General features: G+C 47.6%; 1 protein-coding gene and 2 long non-coding RNA genes across 6 annotated transcripts in view; 2 read left to right on the top strand and 1 right to left on the bottom strand.

The window, feature by feature from the left end:
- Positions 1-1,240: 1,240 nt before the first annotated feature.
- Positions 1,241-25,058, bottom strand: part of BRINP2 (BMP/retinoic acid inducible neural specific 2) — a 128,018-nt gene continuing 104,200 nt past the window's right edge. For 2 of the 3 annotated variants that reach the window (XM_019425702.2, XM_053909247.1), the window contains exons 3-8: positions 23,655-23,845; positions 22,373-22,581; positions 10,560-10,665; positions 7,601-7,837; positions 4,920-5,142; positions 1,241-3,270 (exon numbers count right to left, since the gene is read on the bottom strand). In XM_019425702.2, the coding sequence (XP_019281247.2) occupies positions 2,154-3,270; positions 4,920-5,142; positions 7,601-7,837; positions 10,560-10,665; positions 22,373-22,581; positions 23,655-23,845 (2,083 nt within the window). In that variant the 3' untranslated portion in view covers positions 1,241-2,153. The remainder of the gene's footprint in view (positions 3,271-4,919; positions 5,143-7,600; positions 7,838-10,559; positions 10,666-22,372; positions 22,582-23,654; positions 23,846-25,058) is intronic. The other variant, XM_053909248.1, reaches the window with a different exon arrangement.
- On the top strand, positions 2,843-12,906 carry LOC109253094 (uncharacterized). 2 transcript variants are annotated; one of them, XR_002074230.2, is made up of 6 exons: positions 2,843-2,957; positions 3,936-4,025; positions 4,131-4,251; positions 4,766-4,993; positions 6,740-6,997; positions 11,849-12,906. It is a non-coding gene; the product is annotated as an uncharacterized LOC109253094 (long non-coding RNA). The 2 variants fall into 2 exon arrangements; XR_008424658.1 differs by lacking the exon at positions 11,849-12,906 and adding an exon at positions 11,531-11,592 and having other exon boundaries at positions 4,766-5,279.
- LOC109253104 (uncharacterized) lies at positions 16,346-24,724 on the top strand. The gene is made up of 2 exons (XR_002074236.2): positions 16,346-16,458; positions 19,709-24,724. It is a non-coding gene; the product is annotated as an uncharacterized LOC109253104 (long non-coding RNA).

Below are 25,058 nucleotides of genomic sequence, written 5' to 3' on the forward strand. Positions count from 1 at the left end.
GCACAGTCAGTGCTAAAATCAGACTCTGGGATCTCTCTTGCACCTCTCAAACCCTGTCAGTGGAAAGTATCAATGCCTTCCTACCGCTTGCAACCCCCTTCCCAACCAAAGCATACTCCTCTGGCACATCAGTACCCCATTGATGAAGAGGACATCTGCTGGTTCCATCTTCCACAGATGAGTGGCTTGGTACAAATTCGTGAAAGCAAGCAGTGGCCCAGTAGAAATAGCCAATATGTGCGTTACCCCCTAGGTTATCTTCTGCCCTAGAAGCCTCCAGGGGAACTTTGAAGAAAGAAATGCTGGAGGCTGCTTGTCTACCAAGGATTTCAGGTCGTTGTGGATTGAGATAGGGTACAATGATTAAATATGATGCTGAATTCTTCTCTATGCAGCAATAAACGTCGAAGGCTCTTGGGTGCATAGACACAACCATCCTTTCTGTCTCCCAGTTCGTTTTGTACCAACTGAGATATAGCCCACGTAGGGAATGGAGTACTTAGTATTTATGTGGTGACTTTCGCCTGAAGAAATTGGAACCTGTGGAGAGTAGAGAGGAAGTGGTTCTCCAAGAGATCTGCTGTGAAATGCTTCTCGGACCACCTGGGGGAGGCACTCTGGGGAGAATGATGCCTCATTCTGTGTGGCATACATCCAGCCTGCTTTTTAGGCTGGGAAAGTGGTAACCAGAATAGAGAAAACCAATGCCATGTCTGCGTCCTTCCCAGTTTCTTCAAAAGGCGATCACAGACTAGAAGATGCTGAGTATGGGAAACTCTCCTGATGCCTGCAGCAGTGTTGGCAAAGAGGAGCCCTCCCCCCTACCCCCAGCCCGCCTCAGTACACATTTGCCCAACGCAGAGGCTGCAGCTCCCCTGTGAGCAGGGACCTTCACATCACTCCTCTGATAGCAAGGAGTCCTGGCTGTAGGACTTGTGTTAGTTCTCCTGTCTAGGAAGAGGGGGCAGGGTAGCCAGATAACTCCGGGACCCGGAGTTCTGCCTCACTCCATTCTTCATGTAACAACCCCCGCCACACACACCCCAGTCAAGCCAGACATGCATTCTCTTTTGAAAACACACTAATCAACCAGCCTCCCCCACGGCCTATCCACCATCCATGGATGTCCATGTATCACACACAGAGCAATTAAAAAAAAAAATCCAGGCAGCCCAGGGAACCATAATCTTCTTTTGTTTTCTCTTTTCTGTTTTCCCCTAAAAAAGGCCTTTTAAGAAAATATATTAAACCAGGTAAACTTTTACTCATACGTTCATGTGGCTGGAGCAGATTGACAAAGAAAACAATCACAAAATAAATATTTTTGTTTTGTTTTTAAAAAAGAACATTTCCCTATACATTGTCTCTTTCTAACTTGACAGAGCTGCTTTCTTGGACAGGACAGGTGCCATTGGAAGAGGAGTTCCGGCTGGACCACGAGGGGAATGTGGAACAAAGTAGGGGGGCTGAGGAAGCAAGGGGGCTGGAGGGAGGGAGGAGTGGAGAGCAGAGCAAGCCTGCCTGTCTGCCCTTACGGTCCTCTGTTGGTGTCACCTTGAGTGTCTCAGGGGAGCCGGCTTGAGAAGCAGTCAGTGTCTGGGAGGGCACAGAGGAGGCAGCATACAAAAAGTAAGAACCAACGCTGGGGGGATCACGAAACAACGCCATTTTAAGAAACCTGGTTAAAAAGAATACAAAAGTGACTCGATGGTGGGGGAGGGGGAACTGCTCCTGTTCCTACCCCCATGCCCCCTCTTGCTTTCTTGAATGATAAGAATCACTTTTTAAGGATTTTGTTTTCATGGTTTGGCTGGTTCTTTTTCTTAATCTCTCCCTTGGCTCCTCTCCTTCAACTGCATGCATTTGAAAGCACCGACTTCACAGATTCGAGGCTGCTGAGTCGTAGCCTCCCTGTGTGAGAGAGTGTATGTGTATGCGCGCGCGTGTGTGCACGCACATGGTGAGCGTGTACACATGTGTGGTGATGGTCTCTTTCTCTCCTGCCTGCTTTAGTCCAAGCCCTGAGGTCCCATCGGCTGGGTGCGGAAAGTCTCAAGGGAGAACCCTGTTGGCACTAAGGTGAGGGCTTGGATGATCTTTGCACCCTGGATTCATGGATCACCTCCCTGCCCAGCACTGGAGTGGGGCCCCCATTAGCTACACAGTTTGCCTGTCTCATACTCCACAGGGTTTGGCAGCTTGGAATTGAAAGCCCTCAGGGAGGACTGGATCCTGCCCACCTCGTTGTTGGCCAGCTTGAGCCGATGCCGGAGCAAGCAGGAGAAAAGGTCAAGCCGGACTTTGCCCGGGGGAGAGAGCTGGTTTACCCGGTCCCTAAGCTCTATAAGCTGCAAGAGGGCAGAGTCCTGGGAACCTTGAGTGTACGGGTAGTCTAACTGGAGAATTAAGTCCCGGATAGCATCCGGGTCAAAGGGGAGGCTGTAGCCAAAGACCTGCAAGGTGTTGATTTTCATGTAGCCCAAGTTCTTGGAGGGATCGGTCATCTCCAGGGGCTCGTAGTAGATTGTCTCATTGGAGCTGTCATCCAGGGACTTGATTCGGCTCCGTAGGTAAACATGGACTGTCTCAAAGAAGGTCTTCCACCTGTTCCCCAAGGTGATAGTCCAGTTTTGGCACTGGGCAGCTGCGTCCACGTTAGTCCTTTCCCAGTCGGGGAAGCTGCCCTCATTCACGGGCATGAACCAGCTCTCAGAGTGGCTGCCCCCAAACGGGTTGACGTAGATGGCCATGACAGGCTCCAGGGTGCTGTTCTTGGTGAGGCAGATCTGCAGGGACAAGGCCAGCATCACGTGCACCAGCCCAGGCTTGTACTTGTTACTCTTCAGCGTGAGCAGCATGCGCTTCCTCCAGGAAGGGTCAAACCAGCTGCCCAGACGCATGTCGTTGCTGATGAAGATGGAGTGCACCTCGATGCGGCTGTCCCGCTTCTGCAACAGGTACTTCAGCTCCAGGTCCTGCAGGTCTGTCTCCAGCCCCAGAAAGTTCTCCAGGGACTCAGCCACCTCTGGCCGGCACAACCCCTGGGCCAGCACGTAGCCTGGGTTACAGCCCCCACAGCGCGTGCTGTTGTCCGGAGCACAGTGGGCACATGCGGGCCCTTCGCCCAAGGCACAGGGGATGGGGCCCTGGCAGGAAGACTGGTCATAGGGGCAGGTGCAGCTGTGGCTCTGTTCCAGGAAGGTGCCGGGGAAGGTGCTTTCTCCACAGTAGAGGAGGGACTGGATGCGATTCCACCAATAGGGCAAGGACCTTTGGGAAGGGAGGTAAGAATGAATAAAGAATCACACAGAGACACACTTTGGCGTCTCTCCTGAGGGTAGGAGGAGACTGACTAATAGGCAGGGAAGGTAATGAGAAAGATAAAAGCCCCGAGTTCTCTGAATGATGGAAACCCTACTGCACCACTCTGGAATGATCGAGTAAGGCCTAGAGCTCAGCGTCTGTCTGATGGATCAGCACCAGAAATACTTGACATCAGACTTGTACTGGCAGCAGCCGGGCTCATTCCTCCCAAGTACCACTTCCTTCGCTTATTCAAAAGCCTATAGAAGATCTCCCACACCCTCTGTACCAAAACATCTAACGTAGTTTTCAGCTTTTTAAATAAGACCGTCCGATCCCTAGTTCTCCAAACTTCCCAACTCCCATCCATTGCTTTCCCACTTACCATCCCTGTCCTTCCTGTTCCCACTGCTTCTGTCACTCTTTCACCACGAAGAGGAATTTTCTATGGCTGGCTCCCTCTTTAGACTTAGATTTCCACTCCTGTGATACCTCCTCAAAGAGGTCTTCTGTGACACCCTTTTTGAAAGAACCACCCAGTCGCTCGCTCTCTATCACATCAGCCTGTTTTTATATAATCCACAGCAAGGATCAGGATTGGAAATTATTGTTTATTGTTTCCCTGTTCACAGATGGCTTCTCTGAAAATGCCACGAGAGCAGGAACACTGCATTATTCTTCACCGACATGTTCTCAGAAACCAGGATTGTTCCTGGCGCTTGGTAAGCATTTAATAGTGATTTCTTGGAAAAAAAAAAAAAAAAAGTGAACCCCTCTCAAAAGCCTCTGCTAGTCTAGGTTCTCCACTGACGCTTCCCTTCTTACAGGTGCCTCTGTCAGAGCCGCATCTCCGGGTTGCGAGGCAGCCTCCACGCCCTGCAAGGCCCCGTCTCCGTGTACCATTTCTATCTTCTCCCACACAAGCTGGCCGAGACTTCCTTCTCGAAGGTAGCTCTTCTCTCGGGCTTTTGCTTTTACTAGACCATGCCTCTGATTTATGTTCCACGAATGTGGATTTAACTGGCTGCCACATAGGTATCATTTTATAGTTTTTGTGTTTCTATATATTTATTATGTCTTCCCGAGGACCCACACACACACACACTGCCTAATATTAGGATACGCAGTGTGCACTTGTTGAGTAAACGAGCGTGTGAGTGGATGTGCAGTGAGTGCCTATGATGATACAGCCTGCCTCTGCTCCTGAGGGCGGGGTTGGGGTGGGGCTCAGCTTTCTTTCCTTTTGTGACTCAGAACTAATCCCTTGTTTGAAGCAACCCAATGTGTGTATATTCTCACTGTATGTAATTGGTGTGTGAGCTTCAACTCCACCCCTCTGTTTCCTGAAAAAACTTCTTAAAATAGAAATGAGTGAGAATTAGAGCATGACTAGAATAACATTTGAATATACTATAGTTTATAAAAAGTAAAATCAGCCTCTGTTTGCTCTCTCTGATGTCAGACACAAGTCACAAGTAGGTGAAGAGAGCAGAGGATCTAAAAGGCCTCATATGGGTCACCGCCGCCAGATCTGCCATGCTGGACAGAGGGCCCCCCGGCCTCAGCAGCCTCAGGGGAAGGTGCCAGGCTTGGGCCCGGGTAGCTGGGGTGCTCACCTCTCCTTGGGCAGGCGGAAGCGAGGCTGCCGGTGGCAGCGCTTGCAGAGGTTGAAGAGCCTGCGGACAATCCGGTGGGTCTTCTTGAACAGCAATTTCAAGCTGGCTCCCAGCTGCTGGTAGCGGTGCTGAAGGCTGCTGTCCATGGCCCAGAACTGGGAGATGGCTGTGGAGTTCAGGAACCTGTCTCCGGGCAGCCTTTTCAGCAGGGCCTGGAATTCCTCTGTGGGCAAGGACGCAGAGCTGAGCTGAGGGGGAGTCACGCAGACTCTGGGACAGCAGGGCGCTCCCCAGACCCCGCCGGCCCTCCGGACTCATTGCCTGAGGAAAGAGGCTCCATAGCCATTCTCCCAGGCCCTTGTATAGATTTCTTTTTTAAACTGCTTTATTTGGAAAATAAATAACATGCCATAAAACAGAGCTTCAGGATTCTTTTCCATCTTTCCTGTCCCTTATATGCTTCTGAATTTCAAAACAGATTTCCATCACAACCCAAGCAGGCCAGAGGTCACGCTTTTGCCAATGACCTTGGGATGTACCACTTTCTCCCTTTATAACTTCCTGTAAGTCATTCACAACACTGTCACAGGCTGGTATTCTTCAGTGACACCACAACATCCTGTGGAAGGTGGAAGGCAGGCACAGCCGGCAAATGTGGACCCAGGGAGACTGAGCACCCAGCTCAGAAAGCTTCTTAGAAAATTTCCAGTCCCTGAGACCAGCTGCTCCTGTCCACATCCTTCTCTCTGACTCTGGAATACCCTTTGTCTCTTTCAAGCTTCACCTCTGGGCCAGACACCCATTCTTTCCTGTAGCTAATCCAGAAGCAAGATGCTTTCTGGTCCTTGCTGCCTACTCCAAGTCTGTGCTCTTCCCAGAGCTTCCTGGGCACAACACATTGGCTGAATTTATGCCCAGATCTGCTTTTACTTGGGACCTGCAGCCACTGTCTCCTGATGGGGGCCCAGATAGCCCTCATTTACTCAGCAGTAAGTGACTCACAGTGGTGAGCACCCGAAGTCATGCCCCACATTAAGCATCATTGAACACATCCCACCATCACAACTCCTGTGCAGCTGGTGTTGGGGGGACTGGAATGTTCTCCTTAGCAACTAACTACCTGTCTAGGACTTGAAATGTCAATGCCTGGGGCCTCAGCTCATTCTGGTTTCTCAAGCACTTGGTTCTTCATACCCCTCTTCCCCTTCCCAGTGGTTGGAGAATCATACCTAGTGATGGCATTAACAACTAGCATGTACGTAGGTTTTTTTATAAAACACGTAAGCTTACAAAAGAGCACAGGGAGTAACAGAATAAACTCCCATGTGCCCACCAACTAGATTCAGCCACTTTGCCACATTGACTTCAGTCTTTTGTTTTGTTTTAGAGAAATTCTGCAAAGAAAATATACAGTCAAAGGCCCTAAACTTCCCTTCTATCTCCCATCTTGATGTAACCACTCTCTTGGGTGTTTTCTTTATCATTATGTTTCTTAATGTTTTCTGCATATGTTTATCTGTAAAAACATTAAGTATTGGCCAGTATGTTTTTAAGCATCATATAAATAGTATTAAATATGTGTTATATTTAATAATATTGTATCATAGTATTATTCACATAATATGTATATAAAACATTTTTCATTTTCACTTTGTTTAACCCAACATATTTCTGAGATATATCTATCCACATAACTATCACTCATTTAGTGTTGAAATGTATGAGTGTATCAGGTAGAGATAGTTATACATTAATTTTATCTACATTATCCCATATGAGCCTTCCATCCACCTATTATTATCACTTTCCCTCTCTTACAGATGAGGAATGGCGGTATTCTGAAGCTGCATGGCTCACATAAGGTCACAAAGCTGGTCAGTAACAGAGTGTCTCAGTCTTTGGGGGCTGCTCTCAGAAAATACCACAGACCGAGTGGCTTATAAACAACAGAAGTTTATTGCTCACGGTTCAAGAAGCTGGAAGTCCAAGATCAGAATGCCACCACGGTCAGGTTCTGGGGAAGGCCCTCTCTGGGTCACGTGTGGCTCACTTCTCACTGTGTCTTCACATGGTGGAAGGTGAGAAGGATCTCTCTGGGGCCTCTGTTATAAGAGCACTAATCCCTAATCACCTCCCAAAGGCCCCCATCTCCCTGGGCATTATATATTTCATATATATATGAATTTGGGGGGGGGGGGGCGGGACGCAAACACTCAAACCAGAACCCAGAACAAGGATTCAAAACCAAGCCCTAAATCTGCATCTCAAGGTAACCTTGCTATTAGCTATACGTGTAACAAGCAAGGACTAGTATGTGCTGGGTGCCTCCTAGAACTACTCTACGTACTTCATTCATCCAGCAAACATTCCTTGTGCACCTGTGCACAGGCAATCTGTAGCAAACGTGTATCAAACAAACCAGGCAAGTCCTAATGCCCTCAGATATATCCACATTAGCTCATTAAGTCCTCGTGACGCATGTCTTTGGTGGGGATCACGTCCGTTTGCACAGATAACAAGAAGACAACCACCTGAGACTTGAGGTTGTGAGATAACCTGGTAGGGGCCAAGGACACAGGTAAGCGGATGAGGCGGGATCCAAGGTGAGTTCCCCACCTTCTAGTCCCGCACCTCAGAGCATGTCCCATTGACAGGGAAGTGTGGGCCCGCCAACTGCTCACCTGACTCCTCAAACTGCCGGTTGTGAGTCACCCAAGAGTCCTGGATCTGCAGCAGGCTGTCCTCCATGGCCTGGATGTCAGCATCCGGACAGTTGCATTCTGGGAAGGTGGGGCTGCACTTGCACCAACAGTCATTCTCCTTGCAGACGAGCTCCCCCTCAGAGCTGCATGTGATATAGCTGAGTGCCGCCGCCACAAAGCGCTCACGCAGGTACTCGGGCAGCAGCACCTGTAGGCCTAGGGAAAGGACGCATCAGGGAATTGTGGGGCAAGGACCAGTGGGGACCTGGTTTCCCACACTTAAGGCTGCAGGATCGCCAGCTGGGGTTCTGCTGACTTGGGCATTCTGGGCCCAAGAACGGTCACCCCAGGGCCTAACTCTATGGAGCTGATGGGGTGAGGGGCTTACCGCTGCCCCAGTGACGGGTGGGAGAGGGTCAGAAAATGCAGATGAGGAGCATCGAAGCCCAAGGCTTCGGAGAACCCCTCACATCAGCCAAATTGAGAGCGTGCATATCATTTGAATGGCTTTATTGGCTGCACATCAGCATCTCTAGAATGGAAATGGGAAGATATTTCAGATAAAAGAAGACCTTACAATCTCATGAAGGAGGAATCAAGGCTTGATGGGCTTTTTGCTCTGCTTCAGCTAGCCATCCTGTTTCTGGCTTTGCTAAGTCACAGACGTTCTGGGATGTCCCACCCCACCCTTGACGACCAAGGAGACTGCTCTGGTCAGGAGGCAGGGACAGGCGTTGTTGGTACGCAGTGGCCAGGCACCACACCAGGTGCTTCCCAGATATGATCGCAAGTGACTCCCTGGGCACACTGAGAATCCAGGGCCGATGGCCACGGTGACCTGCCCACGTCGCAGGGCTAGTAAAGTTGGCTTGGTGTCGCACTCTGCCGTGGTACCATCGGCTTGTACTGCACATCTGGGACTGGCTGCCCTGCCTCAGTGTGCTTAACTTGCACCGAGATTTGGAAGTTCAGTCAAGCCTGGGTAGGTAGGAATGGCTCTCCGCTCTCTCTGCTAATTAGCTCCTCTGATCTTGGGATATAATCCACTAAATTTCTCTAGGTTTCAGTCTTCCTATCCATCCGTGGTGGTGGGTTTTAGTTTACCAGGAGCAGAATACACCCCTCTTTGGCTTCAAGCCACACACAGTGGCTGTCGGAAGCACATCAAGGGATGAGTGAAGGACACGCGTGCCTTTGGATGCCGCCTGGGCCAGGTTCGAGGGCAGACCTGCAAGAGGCTGCCCCAGTAGGGACATCGCGAGAGACAGTGCCAGGAGAGTGGGGGACGTGAGAACTTCGGATACGCTGAGCTCCCCTTTCCTCAAATATCTGCCAGCTCTTTATCATCACACCCTTGACCGTGTCCTTGGCAGGAAATCAGAGTATGCATCCTGGTCTCCGTGGACCTGAAAACATAACTTAGCACAGCAGCACCAGCAGAAGTCCTGTTTGAGATCCACCTCCTATCTGAACTGCTCCTCAAGTTTCCTCTCTCGATGCTGTGCCTGCAGTGGCACTGGAGCGGCCCTCCCCACATATCTGGTCCACATGCTGCCTTTCCACACACACCCATCCAAGTCCTTTCTCTTCACCTCCCCCACTACCTCCCTCCTCCTCACTATAACACTTCCCATTGCTATAAAATAAGTGCCCCGAGCAGTGTCTGCATGAGTGATGGGCTATAAAATTAAATGGCATAAACTATTCCAAATGAACCACCAGACATTCCGAACTTCACTCATCGCTAATTTCCAGACACAAACCCAGCCCATCTAAGGACAGAGGAGAAGAGGGATGCTAATTGCATTAGGTGGCTCTAAATAAAGCAGTCTTTTACTCCTTTTTATTATATATTCCTTGATTCCAAAAGAACTGATGGGTTGCATCTGGCTCAGGTTGCCTGGAATTTGTAATCGTAGATCCTGGGTGAGGGCTATTGATTTTATAATACCAAGACAATAATATCTTAAACAGAGTCCAACTCAGTTAGGCCTCAAGAAAAAGGAACTTTTCCGACTGCCAAACAGCCCTGTCTGAATCCGTTTGCATCGCCCTGCCCCCAGGATGCCTGCGGGGCAGACAGCAGGAACTAAGCACCTCCCCTACCTCCCCTTACCTGTCCCATCGCCTTCCTGTTGGCAAGTGTGTTTTAGCTAGTTCTGTCTCCAGCGGAGGCTCCCATTCGTCTCAGACTGTTCTCCTGGCCTTGATCCCCCATGGAGGATTACAGACCAATCACAGAAAGTAGGGACCACTCTCAGGGTAGCCAATAGTCCCACGGTTTGTAAAGCTCTACGGTGGCCCCATAACCATCTGCAAAGACTAACCGTACCCCAATATGTCCTTAGGACAAAGCCGAGGGTTCTTTGGGCAACAAAGGAGATCATCAAACTAGACCAAAGCATATAAGGGTGAATGTGATACTCCTGCAGGATAGTGACTGGGGGTTGGGGAGGACTATGAATTCTGAGGGTTTGGGTGTTGAGTGGTGCTAACAATGGTCTTGGATGCAGGGTAAACCATTTCAGAAGTTTTCTCAAAAGAATGAGGGAAAGTTGTTAAATACACGTCCCAGAAGTCCTGGTAGCTCTTGTCTTAAATACGGTTTAGCCAGGGGTGCCTGGGTGGCTCAGTTGGTTAAGCGTCCGACTTCAGCTCAGGTCATGATCTCATGGTTCATGAGTTTGAGCCCCGTGCCAGGCTCTGTGCTGACAGCTCGGAGCCTGGAGCCTGCTTCAGATTCTGTGTCTCCCTCTCTCTCTCTGCCCCTCCCCTGCTTGCTCACACTGCACCTCTCTCTCTGTGTCTCTCTCAAATAAACACTAAAAAAAAGAGAGTGAGAGAAGGGTTTAGCCAAATGAGGCACAGAGGGCTTTTTCCTGCTCCTTGGTGGTCTGAGTTTTTCACCCAGTGTGACACCCATCACGGTACAGCTTACCCAGTAACTGCACTTTGTTCTCCGGACTCTGTACCAGGACAGAGCTGACTGAGTCCAGATTGTCGTAGTTGCTGCAGCCCAGAGGGCCCGTCCTGGTCTCCGTGACCTAGAGAAGGAGGGCACAGTGTGGATTTAGAGACCATCCCTACGGGGAGACCATCCCTATGCGCAGACCATCCCTATGCGCTTCCCTCTCCGGCCATCCGATCTCAGGCTCTGTGTCCTGTCCTTGACCAGCCGGAGGACAGCATGTGTTTCCCTACCCCGGGAGCAGAAAGCCACTTTTCTTCCCTGTTCTAACACACTCTCAGCGGCAGAGGGCTGGCAGCGGCAGGTGCACACAGTGGGAGGCTTTCAGAGGGGGCCGAAGGGAATTTGCATCCGGGAAGAGAAGATTCAATGTAGGCTGAGGAAGCTGGACCTCTGAGCTGGAGTCCCCCCCTCTCCCTCCCCCAGAGGGAGACAGGAGGCCAGATGTGGAGGCTGTCAGCCGGCTGGCGAGCCCAGCTGCATCCACTCGGCGTGGTGCTCACAGGCTTTAGGGATCCCGAAGATGAAAAGCACTAGAGAAATATGAGTTATGAGTATTATTATTAGTATTAAACATTTAAGTCCCACCTCGGTGCTGAGACGTCCTTAGAGAAAATCAGCCATGGGCTTACTGCATATTTTAATAAGTATATTAAATATACATAAACTCTTATAGCCATGTAATATTCCAAAACACCACAGAATCATTTTAAAATATTATAAAGTTGGCCTATCAGTTTTTCCCTGATGTTTTTAAAGTATAAGATGAAAAATGGGGAGCTTTAAATGCACTGAAATAATTCCATAATAAGAATGATGGGGACCTGCGGCCCTTTCTTCTCAGGATCTGCGAAAGCTCTGCCAACAATCAATCAACCAATCAACGAGTATTTATTGAGCAGCCACTGTTGAATTCTATACAATTCATCAAACATTCACAGAACGCCTTTCCTGGAGTTCTTCAAGGAGTCAGCCCTGATACCCCTGACCTTCTGTCCTGGCTGCCCTGCAGCAGGCACACGCGTTGCAGTTTCCCATCCTTTACTGAGAACGTGGGGTGAAAGTCTGGGTCCTCCACACACCAAACGCTCCACAGGGGTAAGCCCATGTTTATTTTGTTCACCATGTTGTCAGCCGCGATTAACACAGTGCCTGGCACACCGGGTATTTAATACATTAGAGAATGTGTAATACGTTCCAGGCTTTGGGGGGTGAGAAATGAGCACAGAAATGCACAAGTTATATGCTGTGTCCTCTAGGGAATTACAACCTGTGGGGAAGGCAGGTGCATATGCAACGGGCCGAGATGCATCCAAGTGGAGCGGAAGCTATGTGTCAGTGAGCGCTGAGGAAAACACAGCTCTAAACAAAGGGAACACGAGGGAAGAAGGGCAGAGGAGACTCAACTGAGCTGGTCCTTAAAGATAAGTAGAAGTCTTGTTGAATCACTATATCGTACACCTGGAACTAACATGATACTGTATGTTAGCTATACTGGAATTAATATAAAATAAAATTAATAGTAATAAAGATAAGTACAAGTGGACAGCGAAAGAAGGGAAGGCAGGCACTCTGAGAGAAAGGGGAAGGGGCACCGCGGGGGCTCAAAAGTATAGTGTACGTGACTAGCGCCCTACAAGCTACAAGGTGAAGTAAGCAGGTGAAGAGCAGAGTGTAAATGAACTTTTCAAAGAGAGTTTAGTATATTTAGTTTTAAAAAATACTCATGGAACAGAGTAATTCAATGAGAGATGATTTGATACTGACTGGAAATACAGTAGGGAGAGAGACGGGAGAAATCCTTGTGATGTAAAGTAGTCTGACTAGGCTTCATGGAAGAGGTGAGCCATGAAGGATGAATGGGGAAGGCAGAGAGATTTAGGAGAAAAGGGGGGTAATTACAGACCAAGAAGAAGGGGCAGCCTTAGACACGGTGCATGAAGAGCAGAAAAACCCAGCCTGAATAAAGAATGGGACCGAGCCCATGACATGGGCAGGAACGACCTCTCTACAACTGCCAAGTTCATCCTCCAGGATCATCCCATTTAACCCTTACAGAAACTCTGAAACAAGTCGCACTACTAGCACTCTCCAAAGAAGGAAAGCAAGGTTCCAAGAGTTACGGTGTCCAGGCCACAGAGCTATGCGCAGCTGGAACGGGATCTTATCGTTTGAATCCTAGCACCCAGTCAGTGTCCCTCCTGTCTCCTCTGAGGGCACATCAGAGGACTTCAGGAAAATAAAGGGAGTTAAAGCCCTTTGGATGACATCACTTTTAAAAACAAGTGTAAACGGCGCAGTTCATCCAAAATAGCTTAGTGATCTGCCCTCTGTTGAGAATGTGAACACAGGGCAAAACAAATGGTATAGACTTGAGATCACAGTATCCTAATATTACAGATGGGAAGACCTTGGCCAGATGAGTTAAATGATTTATTCAAGGTCATATGGCTAGTTGCCTACAGGGCTAGGATTCATTCAGCTCATTCATACACTCATTCATTCATTTATTCATTTAAGAAATATGCAAGGAGCATCCAGAACTCACACTGAGTGAGTGAGGCACAGTCACTTCCATAAGGAGTTTCCAGACAAGTAGAAACGTGTTTCTCTAATCCCAGTGTTCGGGCTGTTACACATGCACTTGCCTCCCTCCACAGGTGGGCACCAGGTGCTGAATAATGTCTCTGTATAGAGTGAGTGGGTGATTGGCTAGCTGTCAAACTACAGCGGGGAGGCAGAGCCAGGCTTCTTTCAAGGTAAGGTCGTCTTTATCTCTATGGTGTTAAAGTCCCTGTAAGAGGAGCCCTGGCCGAGGACTAGCCCGGGTCTTCTGGAATGTGGTGGACTGAACGGCAGGGTAGGATGATGGGTGAGATGGCGGGTGGGTCTGGTCTTTAGGACACTTGCCTGTCCCCGCCTCCATCTAAGCTGTTCACACTGTCATTGAGTTTTGCACTGGCTTTTCCATCCACCCACCCCTGAGCTGGTCGCTCACCAGCATCAAGTCCAGGTAGGGAGGGAGCTACATGCCTTACATAGGAGTAGGATGACCCCTCAAGGAGGATAACAGAGAACAGCCACTCTCCTCTCCTTTATCTCAGCACAATCCCTACCTACGTACTGCCAACCCATCTGCTTCCCCACCACCACCACCGCCATCTTGTGCAGTATTCTGGGCCTGGCTCTGATGTGGTTTTTTGACCTTTACTTGGCTACTCCCAAAGGTTAGTTCCACAAGCGGACAATCAAATCGATAAAGGCATTGAAAGGATGTGGGTAGCTTCCCTTTGTTAATTGCGCCACGAGGACTGGCATGAAGAAGAGACAAAGGCTGTGATCCTCAAGCTCATTTCCTTATAAGGAGGCACACCAGATCTCCAAGAGTGAGGAAGGCACTCAGATTACATTAGATCCCAACGTCCTTGCTCCTTCCACTGCTATTCTGCTTTGAACCACCTCTGTCCTCCCTAGAGATATAAGGAGATGGGAAGAAGAAAGGGAGCTGGAGAGGGTCCTCTTGCAGATATTGCCTGGGCACTGACTTGGTAACAGAATGCCCGAAGGCCCCTTCCCCCAAGCGATGAAAATACCAGAGTCTCTGGAGGGTTAGTCCAGAGAACCCTGGGCTTTCTCTGTAGCGGAGGCAGACAGCTTTGGCAGATTATAGAAGAGGCCCATAGAGGTAATGGAAAGTGCAGTTCACTCAGGCACACACATTCAAAGAGCATCTCAGATACGCTTTCAGAAAGGGAAAATAATTGTGTGCTAATTGGTCTGTTGACAGAGACTGTCCTGCCTTCAGAAAGCCCTGATGGATCTCAGGTTCATTAGCACATCCAATTTTCCATAAATACTAGGTTGTGCGAACACTCACTCCAGTGAGTCTGCTCTCCTCCCCCTGCCCTTTGCCTCCCCCGCTGCTCTTGTCCTACCTAGGGGGACACCTGCAAAGCTAAAAGGGACAGAAATGGGCTTCTAATTGTGAGCGATAGGGCCGGGCAGGGTGAGCACAGCTGATGGTGTGTGTGCTTAAGAGAACTGCAAATTGAATCCCAGGCTGTGCGCTGAGGAATTCAGACAAGTCTTTTTAAGGATGCTTTGTGAGAACCACTCCATTTTGCCATCCTGGGACCCATCTGAACTTTTGTGTGGGCTCTTTTCAGTAAGCCCTGGAGCATATCAAACCAAGTCCTTCCCCACACTTCGATTAAGTAGAGGGTGAGCTGCGAATGAGAACAGGGTCCTCTGCTTAATGGCTCTGATCCCTTCCCAGGCATCACGGACAGGAGGTACAGTGTATATATTCAGCCCTTTATAGTTTTCCAAGTGTTTCCATGTGAACTGTGTCATTGGGTGTCACCCCAACCCCATGGCAGAGACAGGGGTGGGATTCACAATATTAATCAGCAGGTAAGACAGGAGTGGGTGGGCTAATCAGAAGAGGTGCCAGGGGTGGTACCAGCAGCATTCTGGAGACCTCCCAAGGTCCATTCAACGGGAGACCTGGGGGCTCCAAGGGAGAGAGAACAGTGGTTACGATGGCACCCAGGTGATTGGGTGCAGACTGTTTACCAGCTGATATGGAAGTGGTTTAATATTCTAATAGCTGGTGTAGCCCTGTCAGCTGAAGCTAAGCCCTGGGTACAGGTGAGTCAAATAGCTGGTAACTCACTGACTTCTCAAGGTCATAGAAGTGGTGAGCATCAAGACTGAAACTTGATCCCAAGCTTTCTCCCTTGAGCAAGTTTGTTTCCCACTAAACCAGGCAGCCAGCCTTCACCTACCAAGGATTCTATTTAGTGCCTCACTGCGTGCCAGCCACGGCGAAGAAATGGTGTGCAAGCTACGGAGTCCCAACTGCTCCAAGCCCTCCTACCATGCCTGTGGGTGTGGGGACGTGGCAGTGGGGATGCACACAGCTGGAATATAATATGACAAATCCTGTAAGAGAGGTGTGCACTGAGCAGGGTAAACCTTGCAACAGAGTGAGATGTTCAGTAGGGTCTCAGAGGAATGTGTCAGATAAACAAAAGGGGCATGTTAGTAAACTAGAGGTGGCTAACAAGGGGGGAAAAGTAAGAGTACACCTGCTTACAGACATAAGAGACAGGCAGAGAGGCTGGAGGGTTTTCCCTTCCCCAAGGCTGAGCAGGTGAGCAGAACCCTTCATGCCACCCACCTCGATGCAGAGTAATGGCCTCGGTGGAAGCCAGCTCTACTCCTGCAAAGGCATGTTCAGTAGAGGGAAGCAGGTGGCAGGGGCTACAGCCCCAGTAAAGGAGTATCAGCTAGCAGGGATACGCTGCGGGATGCATCCAGCCTACTGGCCCTTGCTATGCGGATCTGTAAAAGCATGATCAAGCAAAGGAATGGTCTCTGGTCGAACATTTGACAGTAGGATAAAATGGGCAGGTCAACCCTATCAGGTGAGCACGGTGGTGGGATAGGGAGCCGAGACCTCCCGTTGCTCCTCAGTCTAGCAGGGTGTTCTTGGACAGGTCACGTGGTTCTCTAGAGCTAAGTTATGTGAGCATGAGGACGAGGAGGAGTGGAGGTAGGAGAAAATAATCCTGTTTTCTCCTGTTTTTCTGAATTGCATCCCATGGAAGGAGTACATTGCACCCCTCAACAGAGAAAACTCCAGGTTAATCAGCTCAGTGGAAGATGAATTATCATCCCACATTCCATGTGTGATTGGAGGAGTTCCAAAAAGAACCTTCCAAGGATGGCGGCCCCACTTCTGGGGAGATGGGCAGTGGCTCCAGTTCTGGAAAGTGCATCCCCAGGCACTACGATAGATGTGGCTTTGGGTACCTTCCTGCCTCTCACTGTGCCACCTGCAGACTTTGCCAAAGAGATGAGTCCGGTAAGCCATATTTCAGACTATGTATTGAACTCTTTATAGTGGACTAAAGTGAACTCTGAACAAAACTTCCCTCCAGAGAAGTCAGAACTGTGACACTGAGAGAAACAATTTAAAGGGTGATGGTGGACACCCTTAAAATTCAGAATAAATAATCGTCAAGCATTACCAAGTGCCAGGAACTGAGAATACAGCAGTGAACAAGAGTGGTTCCTGCCCCAATGGCACCAGCTGAGAGATAAAACAGAAAAATAGTATTCAGTCCGGGCCAGAGTCAGCGTCAGCTCCAGAGCAAGGCAGAGCTAAATGTAAGCTGAAGTCACTGGCGTACAGAAAGGTCTAGAAAAAAAAACAAAGGAAAGAACTTGGAAAAGAAGCTAGAAGGTGAAGCAGATGAAAAAAAACAGATGACATGTGTTCCAACAAGAAATGGGGTAACCTGGGAGCCTTACTGCCCTTTTATAAGACCCATGTGTCTGGACCTTGTCCTTGGAGATATGTGATAGTCTTCACCGTAGTCCTCTTTATAAACCATGTTTATGCTCAAGTGACTTGGAGTAGCTTTGTTTCTTTCAACTAAACATGTTTATATGCCCTTGTACATACACTGAAAAGAGCATAACCTATGTGGAAAACAGTGACTCATTCATTCATTCATTTATTCTGTCAGTCAACAAACCTTTACTCATTCATTACCCATAATGGAATATGCTCTGTACTTCTGGGAACCAAAGATGAATAAGAGCCAGTCCCTCCCTCAAGGACTTCATGTTAGCTAGCAAATACAGTTCAAATGATAAGCCCTATAAAAGAGGCATCTGCTTGATACACCAAAGAGAGCATTTAACTACCTTGGGAGTCAGAAAAGGCTTCCCCAAAGAGTTACCTTTTTGACTTGAGCAAAGAAGAGTGAGGGAGAGACACTTATGTAAACAGACAAGCAAAGCAAACAGCAGGGGCTTTGGATAAAGACTAATAGTTAGTGGGATGCCTGGGCTGCTCAGTTGGTTGAGAGTCCAACTCTTGATTTTGAACTGTGATCTCACAGTTCCTGGGGTCAAGCCCCACATCTGGCTCTGCACTGACAGTGTGGAACCTGCTTGGGTTCTTTTCTCTCTCTCTCTCTTTCTCTGCCCATCCCCCATTCATTCTCTCCCCCTGCCCCCCAGCCTTCTCTCGCTCAAAATAATAAAATTTTTTTAAACAGACTAACAGAACGGGCCTACATGATAGAAATTGTAAGTGAAGGGTTGATGGGGGAAACGGGTTGAGAAGAGACAAAAGAGACCATTAGGGATAATCTTCAATGGCTTTATGGTTTTGTTAAGATGAGGAATTATTCTTTTTCAAGCTCCATTTGTGCTGTGGCTCATGCACTCTCTCTGTTTTTTATTTGATCCTTACGGAAATCCTTCAAGGTAAAAAATATTTTAATTATTGAACAGTTTTAAGGATAAGAAAGTGAGGTTCAGAGTAGTTTGGTAACTTGCTCGCAGCCCACATGAGCAGTGGCACAGCAAAGACTTTTGGGTTCAACCCTATGTTCTCTGCATTGTCACAGTGCCACCATGGCTGGGGCGCAGTGGTTTAAACGGGGCCAGGGGGGATGGTACATGAGGCTTTGCACTCATGCAGGCAGCAGAGAGGGCGGATAAGAGAGAGGAGCTGAGAATGGAGACGGGAAGACTAGTTAAAAAGATAATGCAAGAAAACTGGGCAAGAGTTGATGAGGTCCTGAATTAAGGGGATGGCATGGACGTGAGAAGGCAGTGAGGGGCAAGTTGAAGATATATCCAATGCCGTGATTATAGTGGTGGACCATGGAGTCTAAGTTAGGCAAATAGTGAGGCAAACGAGGCCATGAAGGGGGGAAGAAAGTGAAAAAGCTGGTCAGGTAAAAGGACAGGAAGGCACATTAATGGGACCTTTGAGTTGTTGACCCAGACCTACCTTTTATTTCCAGATAAGACCAATTCTTCTCCCACTTTGACACAGCCGACTCACTACAGGACTGAAGGGGGAAAGGGGCTTCCCCAGAGTTCTGTCTTCTTGGTAAAACCCACTCCATGTTACTAATAGTCTTCTTTCATCATTTTAAGCTGCTCAGAGACCAGAATCCCAAAGGCACCCTAAATCCCTGTTAACTTCAGCCACTGCCCTGTCTCAGGCTCTCACTCCAGACACTGCACCTCTCTTAATCTGACCTCTTCAGGTAACTTCCATCGTGCTCTCTCGGTCTCATCATCAGTCTTCAGCAAGGTCCTCCATAACCTTGATCTCCTCTCAAGAGTCTGCTTCATCTTTTTGCATTAAGCACAGTCCAGAAGATGCTGAAAACAGGGGTTCCCTTTCAGTCTTGCCTAGCAGTGGCTGGCTGTGTTCCCACACCTCACATTGCTGGGCAGAGGAGTGAGGTGCGTTGCCACTGTCCTGGACACTGTTCCCCCTCCTCTCTAGCCATCTCTGGCTCCTCTGAAGCCAGAACCATCAGGACTTTATCACCCATGACCCCTCCTTGTTGCTGTCTATTTCTCTTGTTAGTCCCATTCAGTTGTTAAGGATGTCCAGTATTAAGCTTGCTTACCACTGTCTGTTATCACCAAAAGGTTTGTATCTTTCCTGTTGACCTCAGCATCCATGTAGAAAACCCTTTAATACCCTGGCCTCCCAGGTCCCTAGCCTTCTCCCCTCTCCGTTCATCTTGTCCTCCAGCCCCGTCTTAGCCACCCACACTCATGGCCATGTTCAGAACCTGATTTGTTTTGCTAATTGCACTTTCTCTCCAATCTCAACATAAATCATCACACACTTGCACTTCCCCTGGTCACTTCCCTCTAACAAGTATCAAACCTACTTAGACTTCCAATCTTTTGACCTAACCAACTTTTCACTTCCTGCCGTCCCTTAATAGTCCCAAATCCCTTGGTCCATCACTATAATCACTGCTTTGTGTATATTCTCAACTCCCGTTTTGTTTGTTTCATCTTCACGTACACACACACACACACATTTCTGTTCAATCAACTCTCCACCTCCTCCATGCCTGCCTGTACTTGAAGTGCCAAATGTAGCTGATAAAGCTCACAGCTATGCTGACTGTTCCCATGTAATTACGACCATGGGTCTCAAATGGGCTCTCAGTGCTGCCCAACAACCCACAACATTTATCTAGTCCATTAAAATACCTAACTCCTATTCTTCTGAAACCATCCCCTGCATTCTTCTCTCAGTAATCCCTTCTCCTTCCTTTTAGGCAAGGACTCTGCTTCTTGTGTAATCAAGGAAATAGGATCAATCAGAAGGGGACATCCACATCCCGACCCCCAACGGCTACATCCTACTGCATGTGTCCTGCGCGTTTGAATGCCTCCTGCTACAAAGGATGAGACGTTTATGCTATGTAAGAACCACCCCTCCCGCCTGCCCAGTTGCTCTTGCAGTTGTCTCCTATCACTTCTGAATTATTTTCTCCCCCTCTCCTGAATCATTTCAATCAACATGCCAACATTCTTGAGTATCTCTCATCTTAAAAACAAAAATTCCACCTCTCTTGACCTTATACCACTCTCCAGCTATCGCCCATTTTTTCTGTTTGCCTTTACAGCAAAACCCTTAAAGAATTGTCTCTACTCCTCTGGTTCCTCACTTTGTTTTCTCTCTTGAACCTTCTGCACTCAGCCTTTTGTACCTGTCATGACACTGAAATCACTCTTATCTAGGTTGCTAGTTACCTCCATGTTGCCAAATTGAAGGTCCGTTCTCTATCTGACTGTTTAACAGCATCTAACGCAGTTGTCTGCTCCTTCTTCTATGAAACACTTGCTTCATATCGTCTTGTGATATGGCTTTGATTCTCTTCATACCTTTCTGCCTGGTGTCAGCCTTCTCTGTTGGGTCCTTCTCCCAGTCCCCATTTCTGAATATTGATGTGCTGCACAACTCAGCCTTAGGGCTGGGCAGCCTTAGGGCTGCTCTACCAGCTACATTCACTCCTCAAGTGATCTCATCTCATCCTTTCTCATGATATTAAATACCACCTACATGTGTGTATATATTTGTATGCCAAAATCACATCTTCAGTCATGACCTTTCTCTCTGAAGCCTAGTGTTTATATTCACCTTCCTGTTAGATACCTCTACTTGGATGTCTAATAGGAATGTCAAATTCACTGTGTCTAAAACCAAGCTCTTGATTTGCTTCTTTCAGATTGGCGTCTCCCCACTGTTGTCCTTCTCAGTAAATGCAATCACTGTTCATCTTGCTGCTCATGCCAAAAATCTTGCAGTTAATCTTGAGTCCTTTCTTCTAATTTATTAGCTAAACCTGTAGGGCTCTACCATCAAAATATATCTTGGCATCTGCCAAATTTTCACTACCTCTATACAGCCAGCTTTGTCTGAGCGAGCCACCATTATTTCTTCCCTTGACCATTGCAGTAGTCACTGCATCAGTCTCCAGGATCCCTCTTTCTCCTCTCTTCCCTGATCAGTAATGCCCTCATGATCTTCACATCCTTTATTGATCTCCGTCTCAGGCAGTCTACCGTCAGGGGGAGATAAAATTTTCTCTGCAGCCTCATCTCCTACTTCACCCCTCTTGTAACTGCACTCCTGCTACATTATGCAGTGTTTCTGGATCGTAACATGCACACTCCTGCTTCAGGGCAATTGCACCTGCTCTCACTCCCATGTGGCTTGCTCCCTCCCTTCATTCAGATGTCTGCTTAAATGGCATTTTTTCACACAGGTCTTCCCTAAAGTGTGGTGTCCCTGTCCCTGTCCTCCTCTTGCCTGGCTCCACTTCTTCATACCATTAATCCCACCTGACATTATATTACATCTCCATCACTAGAATTTAAGCTTCATGAGGGCAGGGACTTTATATGTATTCTTCACTCTGGGATTCTCAGTACCTAGAGCAGTACCTGACACGTAATAGGTGTTCAGTAAATATCTACTGAACCAATAAACAAATGAACAAAACCATCTAAATTTTGGGTGTGATAAAAGCAGAATATAAGATAAGACTGACCATTCCTTGCCACCTTAATTTTACATTTAGAATAAAATAATCCAGCATTCTCAAGTATCGTCATTGGTCTTCTCTTCCCTATTACAATATGAGTTTTCCTAGAATTCTCCTAGATATAAGTAGAGAAGATAGGATGGAGGTTATGATAATTAATGTTATAGTAACTGCTGGATCATTTTCCAACATGCATGGCATCATATCACTCCTCTGCTTAAAACTCTCTGGATGTTTTCCATTGCACTTTGACATATTAAAATTCCTTTTCATGGCCACGTAATCTGATTCCAGTCTACTTCTGACCGTCATATTGTACCAGTGTCTTCTTGTTCACCTTACTATAGTCACAACAGTCTTCTCTGTGTTCCAAGGCACCAAGCCGGTTGCTGCCTCAGGGCCTTAGCACTTACTGTTCTTGCTGTCTGAATACTCTTCCCTCGGGTCATTCAGACTCAGCCTCAAAGTGTAAACCCAAAGTTCCCTCCCCAGACCAATCTGGCTAATATTAGCTGCTCCTTTCCCACCCCAGGAAATCCGTACCTTATGACTCTGCTTTTCTATCTTTATCTAAAATTACTTTGCTTTTACCTGTGTAAAATTCCCATCCCTCACTAGAACGTAAGAGGTGCAGAATAAGGACCTTGTCTGCCTTTCTACCAACAGTCCGTTGGCTGGAGACTGCCTCCCAGTAGAAGCTACATGACTATCTGCTGTGCAAGTGAAGACCTGGGCCACCTTTTAGGGACGGTTGTGCCTCGTCTCAGAAAGCTTCTTCCCCACGTCCATCAGTCGGGTCTGACTGATTTGGAGCTGGCTAAGACCCTAGCCTCCCCCTTGCTTTCTCTCTGCTGTCTGCCCTCCCTCTCCCAGTACGCCACAGGCTGTTACCTTGATGGCCCCCGTGGCTATCTGGATATGGTGCAGCCGCCTCAGTGTGCTCTCTCTGTCGATGAAGTAGGAGGCTGCGAGCTGGTGCAGGGTCTCCAGGGACACGGCAGAGCTGTTCCCACTGCCCCCAACTACAGGTGCACTTCCTGCTGTCTCTGTCTTGCGGCTCAGTTTCCGCTTGTCCACAAAAATGGTTAGGGACTCTTCTCCTAAAGCAAACAACATGGGTCCATTGGTGAGGCCTTCTGAATCCCCTGCCAATTAGAACATGAAACCCTTGGCCAGAACAGTCAGAGCTCAGAGGGAGCCCATTGCCCCTGCTGACGACCTCTTCCTCATCACTGTCTTCAGAACAGTCTCATCACACAGTGCCCAAGGTGACCGGCATCACTGCCTGAGAGGCCCTCCTCCTTTTCCTTCATTCTTTAACTATCCCATAGCTCATCCCCTCCCCTCCAGCTTATCCATTTAACATCCTTTATTGATCTCAGTCTCAGGCAATCTACCTCCATGGGGGAGATAAAATTTTCTCTCTCAAGTTGTTTATGAGAAGTCACCATGGATATTTCTGCTCCCTCAGAAAGGGCAAAAGCCTTGAAGCTCACCCACCCTCTTCCCCATCAAACACTCAACACCTACCACATGCCGGCAGCTGGCCTGAACCCTTGGAGAGATCCTTTTTGTCCATCAGACAGTGAGCTAAATGTTATAATAAATCTTGCTTTCTTCTTCCCAGGGCAGAGAGAACCCTGCCTCTTCAGAGCTTTTGATTTGGCCACAGGTACACCATCCCCACTCCCAACCTTGTCCCTATCCAGCCCAGAATCACTAGAATTGGTTTGTCCAGTTACCAATCTTTAGGGAGGTAAGCAGGGGTCAGGGACTCAATGGACATTTGCTTTTTTGCCCATGGGTCTGACAACTAGAGCCACAGCAAATATTAGGATGTGGAAAAGCCTCTAGGTGAGAAGCCTCTGTCAAAAGAAAACTAGGAGCGCCCCCTGCTGGCAAGTGCTTAGTAGGAGCCTGTCAGTCCCCCAACCTCCTTACCCCGCACCCCCTCCTCAGGAGGATGCTTATAAGCAAATAGCAATGTTCTAGGTAAATTTGGATGTCAAGAGATTATACCACTCTCAAAGGCACCAGAAAGAAAAATATTTCTCAGGCAATACCAGGCAAGGAAGAACAAAGACCCAGGAAGACTCGAGCTATACTCCTTGGGTCTTAAAGCTATTTTCAATGATCTGACAGCCAATTAGTGTAAGATCATGATGTTGCTTACCTCCAAGGGTGGCAGAAAGTAAGAAATGAGTGCCGTACTTTTTTATCAGGTTTTCAGTAACCTGTTGTAAGTTGGGTCTCCTTCCGAGGAGGCGGATGTTCCGGATAAATTCTGGGGCAAGAGGCAATGGCAAACTGAAGAAGTCCCTCCTTTCCAGAGCCAAGTTGTTTACTTTCCAACGGGCAAACTCCCTGGAGGAAGAGTCAAGGGATGAAGAAAAGCTCAATGTATTTAAGAACAAGAAACATAAAATCTGAAAGAGGTCATGTTCTTCCTCCACTTGTACCCTCCTCACTCCCCTCAGCACACATCCCTCCACATGGAGGCACCCACTGCCTGCAAGAGGCTGTTTGGCCTTCCACCCAGCTTCCCATTCCCAGGCTGTCAACTGACTTCCATCAGAACCTATTCCCATCTGCTTTCTCACTGGAGTCTCTGATTTGCTTACTCATATGCAGGTAGTCATGTAGTAGTGTAGTACGGGAAAACAATTATGCAAACAGTGAAAACATGAGAACAATGGATTGCAGAGATATGATTTAGTCACAGTTGCCACTCAATGGATGAGTCACATCACCTATCATGGCCTCAGTTACCCATTTGAAAGTAAGGAGTGTGGTCTACAACAGTGGTTCTCAAACTTTTGACCCATTCACACTCTTAACACATGACGGAGTCCCCCATATTTATGCGGCTTATCTCTATTGATAATTACCACTTTAAAAATTAAAACAGAAAATTTTAATTTATTAGTTCACTTAAAGATAACAGCAGTAAATCTATTACATATAACATAAATGACTTATTTTTATTACCATAACCATATGTTCTGAAACAAAGCCAATTTAGCAAGAAGAGTGGTATTACTTTGCATTTTTGCAAGTCTCTTTAATATTTGGCTTACCAGAAGAAGGCTACTTTCTCATATTTGCTTCTGCATGTATTCTTACGTAGTCTTTGTGGATATTCACTAAATGCAACAAATGTCGTTCCTTAAAGGTTACAGAGTGGAATCTGAAACCACATCAACGCACTTTTTATACTCTATTACATTAAAATCCAGTGTTCTATATTGTATTTTGAATGGATCTTTTTACCCTTCGTGCTTTTGAAACATCACGCATTGGTCATCCAAAAAGTATGGGATCACTGAATTATTCAGGTCTTCCACATTGTGATACTTCATTATATAATGTCAAACACCGTATTTGTTAATATCACAAATCCCATGCATAAAGTTGCTAAGTACTGGAACTGCTACTAAGCTCATAATGACAAATATAAGTTTTCCAAAATTCTAATTTTCATTTGAAAGCTTAAATTTTATCATTGGCAACAGATACTGTTAGCTGTTTTCCTTGGAGAGGTAGGCTTACTTTATCCCCCGCCCCTTTATTTTTTGAG

Source organism: Panthera pardus, unplaced genomic scaffold (genome assembly GCF_024362965.1).
Source record: "Panthera pardus isolate Hobbes unplaced genomic scaffold, ASM2436296v1 HiC_scaffold_21, whole genome shotgun sequence".
Lineage (NCBI taxonomy): Eukaryota > Metazoa > Chordata > Mammalia > Carnivora > Felidae > Panthera > Panthera pardus.